At 38.8% G+C, this 17232-nt stretch overlaps 1 protein-coding gene across 1 annotated transcript; it reads left to right on the top strand.

Annotated features, from left to right (window-relative positions):
* Positions 1–2020: 2020 nt before the first annotated feature.
* On the top strand, positions 2021–14008 carry LOC135212341 (nucleolar protein 14-like). Its single transcript, XM_064245745.1, has 4 exons — positions 2021–2172; positions 9053–9252; positions 13547–13696; positions 13856–14008. The coding sequence occupies exons 2-4, from the start codon at positions 9076–9078 to the stop codon at positions 13985–13987; spliced, it is 459 nt and encodes a 152-aa protein (XP_064101815.1). The 5' UTR covers positions 2021–2172; positions 9053–9075; the 3' UTR covers positions 13988–14008.
* The last annotated feature ends 3224 nt before the right edge of the window (positions 14009–17232 follow it).

Below are 17232 nucleotides of genomic sequence, written 5' to 3'. Positions count from 1 at the left end.
CTGATCGACCAATCTGACTCCAGCGTCAGTTCCCAACATTAAACACGTTTCGTTCATCTTCTCATTTTACTTCCCTTTCCCACCCAATCTTACTCTCTTAACTTTAAATAGTTTACTAAAAGTTTCTATGCAGGTTTCTTCGTCCCTTTTTAAAGAAAATATCCGCTCTACCTGCTTGAATCGCACGAAACAAAGTAACTATCGTTGGAAAAAGAAGTGGTTTTCATGCCCATGTATAAATATTGATTTAGGATCATGTCAAGATTATAGCGAACCCACTATTTTCAAAATATGATACTATTTTGATATATATACTATCTTATATATATATATCTATATATATATATATATATATATATATATATATATATATAGTATATATATATATATATATATGTGTGTGTGTGTGTGTGTGTGTGTGTGTGTGTGTGTGTGTGTGTATGTATATATCAAAGAGGCATATAGTATTGTTTTGAAAAAGAGTGGATTCGTTAATCTTGACTTGACATGATCCAAGTGTGTAATAAAAACGCGTCGAAAAACTTAAGGCAATCATATAACAAATGTTAAAAACGTGTCAAAAATCTGAACCAGACTCCACAACAACGACTGGAAAATTTAGACGAAACAAGCAAGAAGTTCACGGTTTGTCTGTTTAAAAGAGCTGCCATCATTTATGATAATACGATGACGATAATGTTGATAACGACGGACTGTAATCTCATTTAAAGAAAAATAAATTATATTCCTGAAAATATCGCTTACGAATATGTATTAGTCACAAAGGAAGAAAGAAGTTAAGAACTAATTTAAGTGAAAAGAAAACAGCACTGATGCGTGAGATCTCGAGAAAAAAATCACATAAAGATTGTAGAGGATTAAAGTGTATTTGACTGTGAACAGTACATTAAGTTACTCTAAAGGAATGTTGACAGTTGTTTCCTTAAAAAGTGGTCAGCTTAACGAAAAATGTATAAGCAAAAGCTTCAGTTAGGGATGATAATGAATGAAAACATTGAAATGGAATTAGTATTAATGAGTTCATTGGGTGATAGGCTTTAAAAAAGGCCTTTTCTGTCTTCTAAAAATGGACAACCAAATTCTACAGTACTTCAGGAAAATTAGTACACGGATTCCTAAGAGATTGCGAATAGTTAGCATGGAGCAAGTTGAGCTATGGAGGATAAACTGGTGTTCGCTGTGTTACTTATAGTCCAACATATAAACCATATTCTATATTAAATGGCTAGATACAAATTAAAGAATACGATCAATGTAGATCTGAATAAAACGTATTAAATAAAAAAAATATAAGAAATATATATGAGCTGGTTACAGTATGACGAAAAGTAGTCAGTAGAAAATATAAATATACAAAGAGAATCCTGGTATGATAATAGATAAAAAGGTCAATCTTAACCATTATGGCTAGGTTAAATAATTTAGAACCTATTTTTAGGAAAAGATACGAGATGGATGACACAATATGCCCCTTAAACTTAAGAATATACTTTAGTAGTTGGCTATTAGGTTAAACGAGTTGTGTAGCTTAACTTTTAGGCGAAAGGTAGATGTTCGATGCAGTTTGAATAATAAAGAAAAGGGATAAATAGTATATAGATGGAGACATATAAAAATTCGTTTGATTAATGCGTGTTAACAAAATGGTTTACGAAAGTCATACTTGTTGAACTGGTGTAATAACACAAGACGACATAATTATGTGTATTAACGAAATAGAACTTAAACAGAGAAGTAATTAATCCCAGCCGGTATATGTTTAGTCAACTTTATCAGAGACGAAGGCAATTAAGAGAAACAGTAAAATATTGGACAAAAGGAATAAGAAAGAGAAGCTAATTAAATTTAAACCGTGGATACTTATAGGAAAGACATAGTAGAATGAACTTGGTGGGACAAATGAAAGTTGGGAAAAGTTTCTATTTTATTGCGTAGCATACGTTGATAATATGATAAACTTACCTTTATGCAGTATCCATCAGAAGAATGAAAATAAAGTAATGTGAGAGAGCTGCTATGAAGGGAGTAGAGCCTCTTAATACTACTACTACTACTCCATCCTAACGTGTGCAGAGACGAAGTTACTGCACGTCTACGATTATCTAGGGAGCTAGCCTAGTTACCAGGGAAAGAATTGCAAATACGTAAAAGGTTAGTATATGTTACCTAGGGCAAGTTAATATTTTAAAGTGTATTTGTATCTGTATTGCTTAGGTATTCGTAGGTTGCCTAGCTAATGTAGCCTTCTAGTAGGTACAAGGTACTACCTAGGTAGGTAGAAGAGAGCTACAGGAATAGAAAACCATTACCTCCTATAATAGTAATACCTACTACTAGTAGGTACCTATAGTAGGTAGTATTACCTAACTAGGTACTGCCTCTATGATTTTTGGATGTAGGTATTTTGAACTGTTTTCATGACTTCTCGTTTTACTGAGTCAAATGCTTTACTGTAATCGATAGCTAGGTACTAGCTACTAGTATAGGGAGGGGATAGCACAATAATAGACCCCTAGGGGAGAGTCGAACAGGAAATGGGAATTACTAGCTAGTGGGATAGGCAAGGCTGCACAGGTTCTACTTCTTTTTTCAAACTAATGACAGGACTTGAAAATGACCTAGCCTAATATAGTAAAGATAGGGACACTTTTCTTCGCCGACGATGGATTAGTTCTAGCAAGTAGCTAATACCATATACCTACTAGAAGATGCAAGAATAAACATAAAGATTTTAATAGATATCCTAGGAAACAAATGTGGCTAGAAATAAATAAAGGAGAAAAGCAGCATCATTACCTATTTTCAATATGAAAGATAAACCAGAAGAGATAGAGAACATAAAAGTGGGGAGGGAGAAACAATAACTTATTTAGGAAGAAATAAATGATTCTAGAAATCTGTTTAAGCTACAGAAAAAAGATATGTTGAATAAAGCACAGAAGTTAGCCAACCTAACCTACTCCGTGATAGAAAAAAGCTGCAACAAAGTTCTACCTAGGTAATGGGTAAAACATTCTGGAAAAACATAGCCTCTACCATCAGTCCTTATACGGAACCAATGTTGTTAATCTAACAGACACAGAAATAGAAAATTACAAAGAATATACAGATATGCAAGAAAAGGAAAGAAAATGTGGAAAACAGTGGAAAAGTACATGCATGAAATTAAAATAAATTTAAGAAAATTAGAAGGAATGTCCAGAACAGAAATAAAGGACAAAGCCAGAATATGGGACACAGAGAGGTGGAAAGATTTGGAAAATAAAGTGACTGAACATATATAAAACGTGGAAAAGAGAAATAAAAGATGAAGAAATTTATGACAACTCTACTGGTTCAGTACTTCTCTTCAAAGCCAGAACCAACTCTCTTAATTTAAATATAGCAAAAAGGCACCAGAATGAGAACACCTGTTGCCCTTTATGCCATAATACAGTAGAAGACATATTTCATTTCCTTTTATACTGTGGTACTTATAGGAAGAACGTCGTTTAAAGCATAGGGCTACAACAACCTAGAAGAGAAGGAAAGTGACGTAGTTGGAAGATTTCTATTTTCAGGTAACAACGAAATAAGAAAAGAAACCATATACTTGATGTGGAAAAAAAGAGAGGAAAAAAGGAAAGAGCTAAACAAATAAACAAAAAATACCCAAGATTGAGAGGCGCCGTTGCAAAGGCATTGCCTCGACCCATAACTACTACTACTACTACTAGCTAGCCCTATACCTAGTACAACCTACAAGGTAGGTAACTAGGCTACCTACCTACTATCCCCTCCCATAGGTAGGCCTATACCTAGCTACCTAGGCTAGCTAGCTAATACTGTGAGGACTTGACAGAGGCAGGTATCTGTGTACTGATGGTTTGTTAGGGTAAAAAACCGCATGGTACAGGAGTGGACCATGTACGATCAACGTGAACAACCCCCAAAAAAGTACATTATAACCCGTCCTGACATCAGAGATGGGCATCAGTCGCGACTTGTTGTTGGTGAGAAACGGAGCTAAAGACCTCTACTTTCCTTTCGAAGTAAGTATTTGTTCCGACACGAATACAAACCCTCGTTCCTTAACAATAGGAAGTAGCTAGCGGCAGCTGGGACGGTCGTAGCTTCGAACAAGGGGAGAACGGCAGTTAACTGCTTCTTGCAATAATGAAGGACCATCTACTGCTGTGACGCTCGATTCCATCGCCTTCGACATTGCGAGAATTTTCAACAGAGATATCTCTTGGACTCTTTCATCTTTCTGTTTACCGCACGGTAACAGAAGTCTGTACTAGTCTCCCGCTGCATCGCACTGCGATAATGCGAATGATTTTGCAGACATCTGAGTTTGTCTTCAAAATATCTTGTATTCGTAGGTGTGCAATTGTTCATTGTTCACCCCAAATTAAACAGATGTGTCAGAAGACATCTCCTACTCTCCGACCTGACAGCTCTACTTTCCAAAATGTTCAGCCCATGAGAAGCAGTTCTTCAGGCGGCTCTCCCCTGTGTTTTCATTACTGAAAAGCGCCCCGCTTTCATTGCAACGACGTCTCCTCACCGGACAGCAATGAAATAGCGGTTAGCGTTTTCAGTCATTTGTAAGCACAGGTTCTGAATCTTGAGAATCCTTCTCTCGATTCGTCTGTGAAGACGTAGGTTGCATTCAATGTCTACCTTTGTCTTCAATGGGGCACATAGTGTTGTTTCTCCTTAGCTGAGATTCAACAACTATGAGAATGTCTTGCCTTCAGGGACCTCGGTCTCTAGAAGGCAATTGACTTTCGCCTGTTGGGCACGTGCCTTAAGAGAATAATCACCTCACCGTCCGGCATCGGTGACAAACAAATACACTATTTGTTTGGTCTCTCGGCATAACCCTTTAAAGGGCGAAAGTCACGTGACTTACTCGGATGCTTGGACAACTTGCCTTACTACCGAACCAGTCAGTCGGCAGCTGTCAGAGCGCCCGAGTCAGTTACGAACTACGCTGTGGACTTAGTTCGGTGAATCCGATCAATCATTACTTTGTCCTAATAGCTTGTCCCAGTACCCATACCTCAACACCCACCATCGAGTGGCGGTGTCCTATCCACTACCGAGAAGAACTTCGCTGCATGGGTTAGGAGGATGCAGACACTTCGCTGCAGACGGAATAGATTCAGTATGGGTACTGGACATCACCGAAGTCGAGAAGAGGGATAGGTCATGCGACTATTCCCTTCTTTTCCTCTGAGGGAACTGCATGACTTTTCCTGCGAAGTCAAGCATCCAGGGGATGGGGATCCGTAACGCTCGATTTTGTACCGAACTTCGTAGCGAAGTATCGGAACCCTTCAGTCCTTGACGATCGGTTCGAGTCCTTCACAATCCCCTCCCTAATGGATTTCACCGCCTTCGATGTGAAGGAGATGTTGCTTTGTCTGCAAGAACTTCTCCGTGGCGCAGGTACTGAAGGCAGGGGTCTGGTCCAACCAGACCACATGCACCTCCTTCTACCTTCGTGGCTGCTCAACACGTGTAGCAAACCCAGACCCTCGCAGGCTGAACAGCATCGAGTCCTGGTGTGACTGTAAGAATGGATGAGTGAATGAGAGTGTGACTGGCTCCTCTTCCATCTTTTCTCCCCTCTACCTGTGGGGTAGAGGAATACGGTCGTCACCCTGCTGGGTAAGGACGAGATGCAGGTGAGCTACTCAATAGAGCACCATCCTATCCCTTTCAGTAGGGATAGGAGTAAATATCCACCAAACTTCCTCCAACAAGGGGGAGGAGTGGATGCCAACTTGAGACAAAACCCATAATTTTATGATTGTCTCTTGCAAACAGGAACAAGTTCTTGCTTTGCTGGTATGAAGAGATACGCTTGCCTCTCTCTTAGTACTTGGCCCAGAGGTCTGACCATTGATCCTGCGGTGCACACCCCGATCAATCGGACAGAGGCTTGGATCCCTCCCTCGCTCTTACGACCAGGGAGGCATTATTCCAGGGTTTTGGACGAACACCAGTCTGTTCACCAAAAAGACTCAGATTCCTCCCACCAATAAGTGAGTCTTCCTATTGTTAAAGGACCGAGGGTTTGTATTACGTTATCGGAACAAATGACAATTTGTCGAAAATTGCATTTTTCCTAACTATACAAACCTGAATGGTTCCTTTACATATAGTCCCACCTCATGCCACCCCTCACTCTGCAACTTTTGCATGGGCCTAAAGCAAAAGTGATTCTTCACCTCTCAGGCGCGCGGGCGCGCGCACGATCGGACAAGCAGTTAACTACCGTTCTCCCCTTGTTCGAAGCTTACGACTGTCCCAGCTGCCGCTAGCTACTTCCTATTGTTAAAGGACCTCAGGTTTGTATAGTTAGGAAAAATGCAATTTTCGACAAATTGTCATATTATGTTTTCAAGTCCTAAATGCAGTAATGGTTCAAAGTATAATAATAATCGTATCACTTGAAGAATGCTGTCACCATAAATGGCTAGGGTGTGACCAGGTAGGAAAAGCAGTGAAGTCATGTCTATTTAGCCACTTGAATCTTTCCCTCAATGCTTAACCCCTTTTCATGGTTTTGCCTGAGACCTGTCATTTACTATAAGTAATTTTCTTAAGAAGTAGCATTATGGGAATTTTGGTTTCTTTTATTTGCTTTCGTTGCAGTACTTGTGGGAATAATAAACAACACCAACAGTGCCTGAATTTATACACAAACAAAAAAATTAAGTTTTATGTGGGTGTGTTCAGGAGTATCTTTTTTCAAGCAGTTTAATCATCTATTTTCCCTTTAGCAGTTTTTTTTAAGATGAAACTTATGTTGCTTCAGCTGGATGAGCTATGACCTTGCAATTTCAGTTTTGGGACCTGCTTGTTGCATCTCAAAAATTTAAAGCAGGTTTATTTTAAAATATTGTAACTACTTGGCTTGAGAGGAGATGTAGGTGGGGAGAGCTGTTTCCGCTTTGGTTTTCCATACAGCCTTACCACAATGGCGGATAGAGCATGATTGCTCTTTAGTAGATGTTTGGTAAGTTTTAAGCCACTAAAGTGACTGCTGACCTAATAGCCCAATGCTGACCATGTATTGTGGACTGTGTTATGGAAACTCAAGTCTGGCATTGCCAGTATTATGCTATATCTTTGTTTTTTTAAAAACAAAATTAGACTTCTAATGAAAATATATGGAACCAAAAGTGTTTTTGGTGCCAGTTTGAAACTCATGGCTGTACTTGAGAAAATTTTCACTTAAGTAGGCTCTTTTAAGCCTATACATTTAGTGAGATGTTTGTCAACTGGGAAATTTCTTATTCACCCCATCCTAGTGATCTTCGAATGTTTAACAGACTATAGTCCAATTACTGATGCATCTTAATGGGACTGTCTTACCTTTCTTCACCTAACCTAACCTTGGACCCTGTGTTGTATCTGATTTGGGGGTGACCTAGATTGCCTTAAGTCATGTAGATTACAAGAGATGCATCATAACCCTTCCTTCCTTATTCTAACAGCACTGGCCCTACCTGATTGGGTAAGGGTAGAGAACCTTTCCCCCTTGGACTGCCATCCTAGTTTTAAATAAAGCCCCAGACATCTTAAAAGTGAAACACTGAAATTCATCCCAACCTTGCACACTGGTCCTAAAGGGTCTTCTGTATCCATTTTACCATTGCATATACCAGTGTTGTCCAAACTGGGGTCTGCTTACCCCTGCAACATAGATTATGAGGGTACATGAACAAACAAGGAACACACACACACAACAGAAACATCCCATCAGTGAACATCAGCCTCACATCTCACATTAAGTTGTGTAAGTAATTTTCTAGCATTTTGTTATTAAATCATCATTTTTATTTGTGTAATAAATTTTAATTTATTGATCAACACTCCTATAATGCAGTCTTTTCATAATTAATATACATACTATTTGCATGATTATCCTAAATAAAACTGAGTTTGGTCAGCCATGGTGGGCAAAGGGGGTGGGGTTACGTAACAATAGGAAGGTAATAAAGGGTACAATAGGTGAAAATGTTTGGACAACACTGGCATATAGCATATTTCTCACCTTAAGGCTGGGAGGTGCAGCTAAAAGGTACCCATTTGTTCCTCCAGTCCCAATCTTGACAAATCATTCCAGTTAGCATAACGGTTGAGGTGTGAGCATATGTCTTGTTTTGTACAGCCTTTAGGGATAGACTCTGCAGTTCTGTATTCCTGTGTGGGAAGTAAAGAGCTATTATCTTTTGACCTATGTTATTCCTGTTAGGGATTGCACTTTGTTCTCTGAAGAGTTGTCTAAATGAGTGAGAATACAGTCAATTTTCACTTGGGCTCAGTGCTCTGTTTGATCTGGCATCCATATGTAGGGTCATGTAGGAGGCTTAAGGGTCACAGAATCCTTACTTGATATTGTGAATGGGAATGTGACATTTCTGGTTGGAGATTCACTTGCCAGTCAGTTTAGAGACTCCTTTACCTCTGAAAGGAGTAAAGCTTACATACTAAAAAGGTAATGATTAATATTTCTGTAGGAACAAATCACAGATTTTTTATAAGTATAATTTGTATGTTTCCAAGGTACACAAACCAGAGCATTTTATCAAAATTCTACTTCACCTGTCCCAGTTAGCACCTGATGGGAAAGTGCATGACGATGAAAAGTCAGCAGGGGAGGGGGATTCCCCATTCACCCAATCAACTACTCTGTTACTACTGTAAGTTTCAGCAACCAATTTTGGCTTGTGCTGAAAAGTGCTCTTACATAGGCTATGGATTGTATACCTAGGAAAAATACAAGTTGCTCAAAAAATTTGTGATGTGCATTATATACAAAAGTGCCACCATTATGTACTGTAATGCTCTTTTAAATAAAGTTTTTGTTATTGTATAATTGATAAATCAGTGACAGCAATTTTGTATTAAAAAGACTAGTTATTTGCAATTCATTGTACTAATAGGTTTTTCACCAAGGAAAATTTTGTTTGTAATTGTTTTTATACAAAAGTACAATAATGCTGTAATCTTATGTTCTAAAATTAATCAGGTTGAGGTTTTCATCTTGAGACCATGGCCAAGAAGAGCAAATTCAAGCCAAAAACTGGAGGAAAGGCACAAAATCAGTCAGCTGAAAAGATAAACCCATTTGAAATCCATGTTAATCGATCGAAACATGATGTTTTGGGTAGGAAAAGGAAAGAAGACCGAGGTTTGCCTGGAATAGCAAGAGCAAAAGCTCTGAAAAAAGTAAGTGCCACACTGTATTCTCATGTTAGGCTGCTATCTTGTTTGTGTATTTTGATTTTGTAATTTTCCATGTACACACACAATTGTATACATATACAGTATAAGGCAGTCCCCGGGTTACGACAGGGGTTTCCGTTCTGAGACGCGCCGTAAGCAGAAAATTTTTGTAAACCAGGTAATCGTCAAAAATCCTAAGAAACACCTTTTTTAATGCTTTAGGTGCATTAAAAACTATGTAAACTGCATTCTAATAGCATTTTTTCATAAAAAAACCTTCAAATATTGATTATTTTGCATTTTTGGAGACATATCTCTTCTGCCAGATTGGCATTGTAACCCTGGAACATGCGTTGTAAACCTGGAAATAATTCCTGATAAATATGATAAGCGTTGTAACCTCTTAACGTCGTAAGCTGAACCCGTTGTAAGCTGTGGATTGCCTGTACTGTATACTAAATTTTTGGAGTACGTACTGTAGTTTTGAAGATTTTGCATTAATTCTTCTATGGAGCTTTACTGCATGTGAAAAATTCATATAAGGAAGTCTAATTGTCTGTACATGATATACAAACCTACTGTCCTTTACATTAGGAATTACTTTATGGTGAAGCTGGGAACAAATGGCCATTAAAACTCTTGAACAAGTTAGTTAGGTGGTAAATACCGATTGGTAGGCGGAAAGACCTGCCTACCCGGATTTAAAAATTCCACTTTGCTTTCGGCCATCTTCCAATGACGATGTATCTTTTGTGAGCTCTTGTTGACCATCGTTAATCTCCATTTTCCTGATGCGATCTTTCTTTTGTTATTTTCTTTTTTATTAAATACACATAATGGGTCTGATATTAATATTCAACCCTGCTTGATATTTATTAATATTCAAACTCACTTTTTATGATAATAGTCTTGCAAGCTGCCTTACCCCAGAGTGTGTTTGTTGGGATTGGCGGCAAGGGTGTAACATACACCCTTATCACATCCTTACACCTTTTTTATATTAGGGCGAGACTATATTTTATTATTTTTGAATACGTAGTTATTTGCGCTTATGCTTTCAAGAATTTCTGGGAGGAAACTTTGAAGCGTTCGCCCTCCGTTTTTTTCCTCCCAGTACATATCTATTCTTTTGGTATTTTCTCCTTCAGGAAATATCTCCTTCGCCCTCTTTGTTCGTTTGTCGGGCAAGGAGGGCCCCCCCCCATTGGCGATTGGGTGACTTATTCTCAGGGGCCTTCGGAACGAGAGGAGTATCCTTTATTAATAATATTTTCTTTTTTATTTAGGTTGACAGTTAACAGTCATAGTACACAGCATTAGATTGTTGGATATCTCACTGTATTGGTTGATCATAACCCTCGGGAGTGTACCTGTGACACTCCAAAATGCTGCAGCACTGCCCCTTGTGTGTGTGCTGTACCCCTGTTGTGCCGCATGTTAGATTGCTTCTGTTGCCCTTACGAATTCTCACGGGGCAGCTTCTACTCCCAGCTGCCCTGTGATTTCTGCCTATCCTGCTGATGTATGATCAATATCCGTTAGCAGAAGCCCTGAGGAAGAAATATTGTCCTCCGCTGCCCTTCCCTTCCTTTTCTGAGGCTCGTGGAGGTCCCTGGAAACTGGATTACCCCTTTGGCCAAAGAAGAGGAAGGCAGCTTCTCTCCCTAAGAAGTCTTCCTGCAGGATTTCTAAGGGGCTGCCTCCTGAGGAAGCAATGGGATCTCTTGTCAACTCTTCCCAAATCTTTGGGTTCGGGAACCGATTCACATATCCCTGGGTCTTGTGTTTCTGGAGCTGTGGGAGGAGTGCAGGCTTCAGTTTGCATTCCTATCACCAGTCTAGGGGTTTGCCTCTAGACGGGTGCTGTGTTGGATGCTCGTTCATGAGTTGTTCTGAGTGCTCATGTTTCTAACAATTCGTGAGCATCCTGAACTGCTGACGGAGAGACCTTTCACCATCCTAATCCAGGCACGGGGCTAGAGAAAGGACGAGACACACGTTTCGTCTCTTCCTGCTAGTGCTACTGCTAGCACTTGCTGAGTGCTCGCCAGTGCTTGGCAGGTTCCCACCTGGTGTCCTGATTCTGGGGATTCGAAAATCTGGCGAAGCAGGAAAGGTTCCCTTTGAAAGTTCTACAGAACTTCTAAGGGAATGTCTCTCTCCAAGGAGGCAGTGGTTCTCTGTGTGGCTCTTCCCGCCTTGGGGGTGGATCCAATTCGCATTCTCCTATGGGGTGTTGCGTGTTGGGAGCCTCAAGTGCGCATTCTGTTTAACCCTTAAATGCCGAGCCCTCTATTTACTAAAGTGTCTCGTATGCCGGCGGTGTTCGGGAGTTAGCGTCGAAGCATAAAATTTTTTTTTTTTTTTTTTAAATCATAGCATGCTTAGTTTTTAAGATTAAGAGTTAACTTTTGGCTCCTTTTTTCGTCATTGCCTGAAGTTTAGTATGCAACCATCAGAAATGAAAAAAAAAATAATTATCATGTATAAATAATAGAATATATCACAGCGCAAAAAAAAAATTTCATATATAAAATTGCGCTGTGAGCAAAATGGTTAAAGCTAATAATTTTTTTTTGTATTGTACACTAAATTGCGATGATTTTGGTATACATCCAATTGTAAAACGATCAAAGCAACACAGAGAAAATATTATCACAAAATGATGCATGAATTCGTAAATCAAAATATTGTGTTAGACTTCCGTTTGTTGCAAAATGAAGGTACGTAATTGATAGAATGTTACTAAACTAAGTTTTTTAGCTTATAATTGCAGTTTTCGACCATTTCGGTCGAGTTGAAGTTGACTGAAGGTCAAATTTTTTCTATTTATTGTGATTTATATAAAAATATTTCAAAACTGATAAAAGCTACAACCATGAGTAATTTTTTGTTGTATTGTACATGATATTGCGCACATTTTCATGTATAACACTTTATGTAAGGCCTAATATAAAATGGTGTGAAAATTATGATAAGGTGACTAAAGAAATTCTGAGATTTTCAGCTGAGTTACCGTGCGCGGAGGGAAGGAAAATTTTTTTTAAATTCACCATAAATAAAAATATTGTGCTAGAGACTTCCCGTTTGTTGCAAAATGAAGGTAAATGATTGAATGTTAGAATGTGAGAGTTTTAGCTTACAATTGCATTTTTCGACCATTTCGGTCGAGTCAGTGTTGACCGCAGGCTTAAATTTTGGCACTTGTCTTGATTTATATGAAAATATTTCAAAACTGATAAAAGCTACAAACATGAGTTATATTTGTTGTATTCTACAAGAAATTGTGGACATTTTCATGTACTAATAACACTTTATGTAAGGCCTAATAGAAAACGGTGCGAAAATTATGACAAGGTAACTAAAGAAATTCTGAGATTTTCAGCAGAGTTACCGCACACAGAGAGAAGGAAAAAGTTTTTTCAAAAATTCACCATAAATCGAAATGTTGTGCTAGAGACTTCCCGTTTTTTGCTAAATGAAGGTAAATGATTGAATGTTATTAGAATGTAAGGGTTTGAGCTTAAAATTGCATTTTTCGACCATTTTGGTCGAAAATCCGTCAAGAAATTGCTCTCTGACGATGCGTCGCTCATGCTATTTAGTGCGAGAAGAAAGAAATTCGCGCATGGGTGGCTGGGTAATGCTTGTAAACAAAACAACAGCGTGATCCGTAGTGATCCGTGAACTCCCAGCATCCCTCAAGGCGCTTGATTTAAAATCTTTTGCAAACTAGGCCTATAACTATTTTTCCGCGAATATTTAAAAAAAACTTTGTAGTTGATGTACTGTACGTCCACTTGGCACCCAACAGACAATTTTAGTTGACGTACAATACGACCAGTCGGTGTTTAAGGGTTAATTGCACTCTCGATCCAGTTTCTTAGATGCTTGTATCTAAGACTGCTTCTGTCCCTGATCCTCCTTGACTTCTTCAGAAATCGAGAGGGGATTACTCCCAATGATCTTCTTGTGAGATTTGGGAGTCTTACTGAGGGCTTGAATTCCTTGGAATTTCGAGTGCTCGCCGAGTGCTTGGTTTCTTGTAATTCCGAGCACTTTGCAAGATAAGAAACTCCAGATCCCGCCTACCGGACGGTAGTTATTGCCTAACGACCTTGTTCAAGAGTTTTAATGACTGTGTTCCAGCTTTGCCATAAAGTAATTCTTAATGTATTGCCATAAAGTAATTCTTAATGTACTTCCTCTTTGGTGGCTAATCTATAGTTGAAATTAAAACTTTTAAAGGTAAAATAATAATTTTTCCTTTTCACTAATTACTATTGATTGATTTCAGCGAGAGAAGACACTCCTGCAGGAATATAAAACTCGCCACAAAAGTAATTTATTTGTGGATAGGCGTATTGGTGAGAATGACCCAACCTTAGACCCAGAGAAGAAAATAGCTCTCAGATTGGCTGCTGTGAAGACCAAACATGCTAATAGGGTACGTTATCATTATAATTTTAATTTTTAAAAGTTGAAACAATATTATTGATATGTTTTGTGGAAATAAACTAGAGTGAGGACACTGGAATTACTTAAATTTTCTTTCTTTATGGAAATGAGGAAAAAATACAGTACTAGTATCTTTTTGTTATTTCAGAAGTCAATGTTCAACCTTAATGATGAGGATTTCCTTACTCATGGAGGGAAAACACTTGATGATGACAATATAGATGACAGGATGGCATTTAGTGATGATGAGGATGACCAGATGCTTGATGGTAAGTTGTGAAGTGTAGTTTATAGTTAATAGCCATAATTCAATAAGTGTTTGTTTGTGTGCTGATGTGAACATTATCTTTTTAATTTTCTATAATCTATTTTGATTCTTGTATGTATATAATTCAGCAAATGGTTCCAGTGCTCAGAGAAGTCCAAGATGAAGAATTGTCTTTTTTTAATGTACAGTGGTACCTCGAGATACAAAATTAATCCGTTCCGAGACGGCCTTCGTATCAAGAGTTTTTCGTATCTTGGCGGAAAAAACCATTTTACATGTAAAATGGCTAATCCGTCCAAGCCCTCCAAAAACACCCCAGTAAAATTATATTTCCAGGCCTAAAACACATGTTCTGGGTTTACGACATAAGAAAATATGACTCCAAAAAGGCAAAATACTGTACATACTTGAGTAATATTCAACTGCATGTAATGTTCAAACTGTTCAACCCCATTTTTACTGCATATATTAGGACTTTAGCATATGTCCCTTAGCAATAAGCCTGCCTATGTTACCGGTTGCTGCTGTAGCCTAGTCTTATGATTCTGACATCTAAACCTAAGAGCTAAAGGCTTAGAATATGCAATAAAATGTATAAATAATCAGTATGTACTCATTTCAAATAATTATTAATTAATCATTAACTATAATACACAAACAAACAAAAAACAAACCTTCCAATCGATTGTTTACATTCTCAGCTCTTACCCCGTCTTACGAGTATCGAACGAGCGCCAAGCAATCATTTTTCCTAGCACACAATAAGCCATAAATTGTCATTAATATCTCTCTTCAACTAATGAAACCACCAAACAGTATAATAACCATTCATATTGCAATACACCCCCTGAACACCTGAACTAGCCCTGGTCACTTACCAGCCCGAACCATCATTTATTAAAAATTTACCAAATCTTTGGTTAAAATAAACGATCAGTGTTGCCAATCTCCTGGCAATCACCCTCGTTACCTAGTTACCAGCCCACCGCTAGTAGCCCTGCCTCACGGGCGGTCACACCTGCCCTCTCACGTCAATCACTTATCGTTCGCGGTGGAGTACAGATGTATCCACAGCGAACTCCTTTTTGGTCTTGCCCCGGCCTTCATTTGCACCTTTGATTTGATTGAATTTGGTGACGAATTACGCATCCCTTTGGATTACGGTTGGATTGCTCTTAATACCTTGTCATTAGACATTGATTCTGCAAAGTAAGAAACAACACAGGCTCGCAACGACTAACCTGCATCCTCGGCCACGACATCATCACAGAAAACGACGAGCGGGAGTTCAACAACGTATCGTCTTGCCAACAATGCAAGAAAAGGATGAGTACCCTATGACACGATAGTCATTCCTTATGCGTAAATCGTAGGCCTGTTCAATATTAATGTAAAAACCAGATGTTTGGAATGTCAGAGTGGTCTTTGGACCAGATGTTAGGGTATCTCAAACATAGGAAAGGTCTCGTATTAAGAAGTAACTGTAGGCAGGAAGAGACTAACGTAGATCAAGATAAAGACTTAGAGACAGTGCTCTTTAAGAGACTTGAGAGTACGCTGACATCGAGTATGACATCTCTGTTACCGATTTTATGTCAAGACTTAAATGCGAGGGCTAGATCGAGCAATAGGGATACTGAAATTACTAATCGTTCTGTTCCAGCTCCCTGCCTGTTCCAGAATCAGCCCTAACCGGTGCTGGGGGTTATGGGGATCCGCAAGCCCACGGCAGGATCCGCCGTCCCCCCTGGCGCGGAGCAGGCAGTGTTGGCAGCAGATTCCCCTTCCCTCGATGACATCTCTGTTACCGATTTTAGGTCAAGATTATGTGAGGATAGATCGAGCAATAGGGATACTGAAATTACTAATCGTTCTTTTCCAGCTCCCCTGCCTGTTCCAGAATCAGCCCTAACCTGGTGCTGGGGGTTATGGGATCCGCAAAGCCCACGGGCAGGATCCGCCGTCCCCCCTGGCGCGGAGCAGGCAGTGTTGGCAGCAGATTCCCTTCCCTCGATGTGTAAGTTCTCAGGATGATAAAAACTTAGGTCAGATATAGACGAGTAGGGATAATAGGCTACATAGTGTTTAGTTTAGGAAGAGAAGTGCAGGCTTCTTCGGGTCGGTTTTCTATTAAAAGTAGTAGTTTTTAGAGGCACAGTGTCCTTAGAGCATCTTTAGGCTTTCCTGCTTCGAGTTCCTTGCATCAGAAGCTTTTAGGCCAGGGTTGGTCTTTCAGATATGCTCCTTGTCTTTTAAGGTTACTTTCCTCTACGTATACGATACGATAATTGTTAATATCAACTAATTCTCCGTTCAATGCATATTGACTTACGATATTCAGTATGAAGAGAAATCGAATAAAATTAACTACGGTTAGCCTAGCGTTCACGATGATATATCGTATGCATATTCAGTAGCCTAGCCTAACCTAAAGTATTCGCGGTACAACATATCGGTAGTTATTTTTATATTGGCTAACGCTGTAGGCTTAAGGCATTCTTGACTTCGGATAATTCAATACAGGTGTAATTGAAAACGAACGAGAATCCGATCTGAGGATAATTAATATGAATGTAATCGAACAGAATGAAGATCGGATTCTGTCCGACTAAAGCATTATAATTGTATTATAGGTATCATCTATTGGCGTAGTTATAAACACTAAACTCGGCAGTCATTCACGCTGGAATCAGCGGATGACGGATACGGGTTTGCGTCGCCGTATCCATCTCATTCTCTCCTTATTGACTAAAATGACTAACGTAACAACACTCACTTATGCCAAGTTTGTACAAACGTCTTAAAGGAGACGTGTCTTCAACTATGTTGACATTTAATATAGTCAATGAGGTATCTATCTTGGGGCATATATCAGATGTCAGATATAAGGAATTTGTATGTATGACGTCTTCATACGTTTAACAGACTATTGCCGTCAGTATTTATATTGAGCTTATGTCAATTACAGTTACAAATTATTACCAGTCGTATTATCAAATTACAATGACAACTGAAATTAATATTAGGCCTAATAAAGTTAATTTAATTACCTTTAAATTATTTATTTTATTACTTTTCAATTAAATTATAATTACACTAGCTTGTCGTCAAACAGCACTATTGTAAGGTGTGGTTTAGACAGACAAGGATGCCGGCTAGTCTATTTTTTTTTTCTCCTTGGCTTCAGATTCAACCATATCACTTGGTCTCGGCTAATGTTTTTGTCCTTAGTTAGCATATTAATGAATATCTGGATA

Source organism: Macrobrachium nipponense, chromosome 40 (genome assembly GCF_015104395.2).
Source record: "Macrobrachium nipponense isolate FS-2020 chromosome 40, ASM1510439v2, whole genome shotgun sequence".
Classification (NCBI taxonomy): domain Eukaryota; kingdom Metazoa; phylum Arthropoda; class Malacostraca; order Decapoda; family Palaemonidae; genus Macrobrachium; species Macrobrachium nipponense.
Note: the sequence above shows the minus strand (reverse complement) of the source record. Positions and strands in the feature narration are given on the sequence as shown.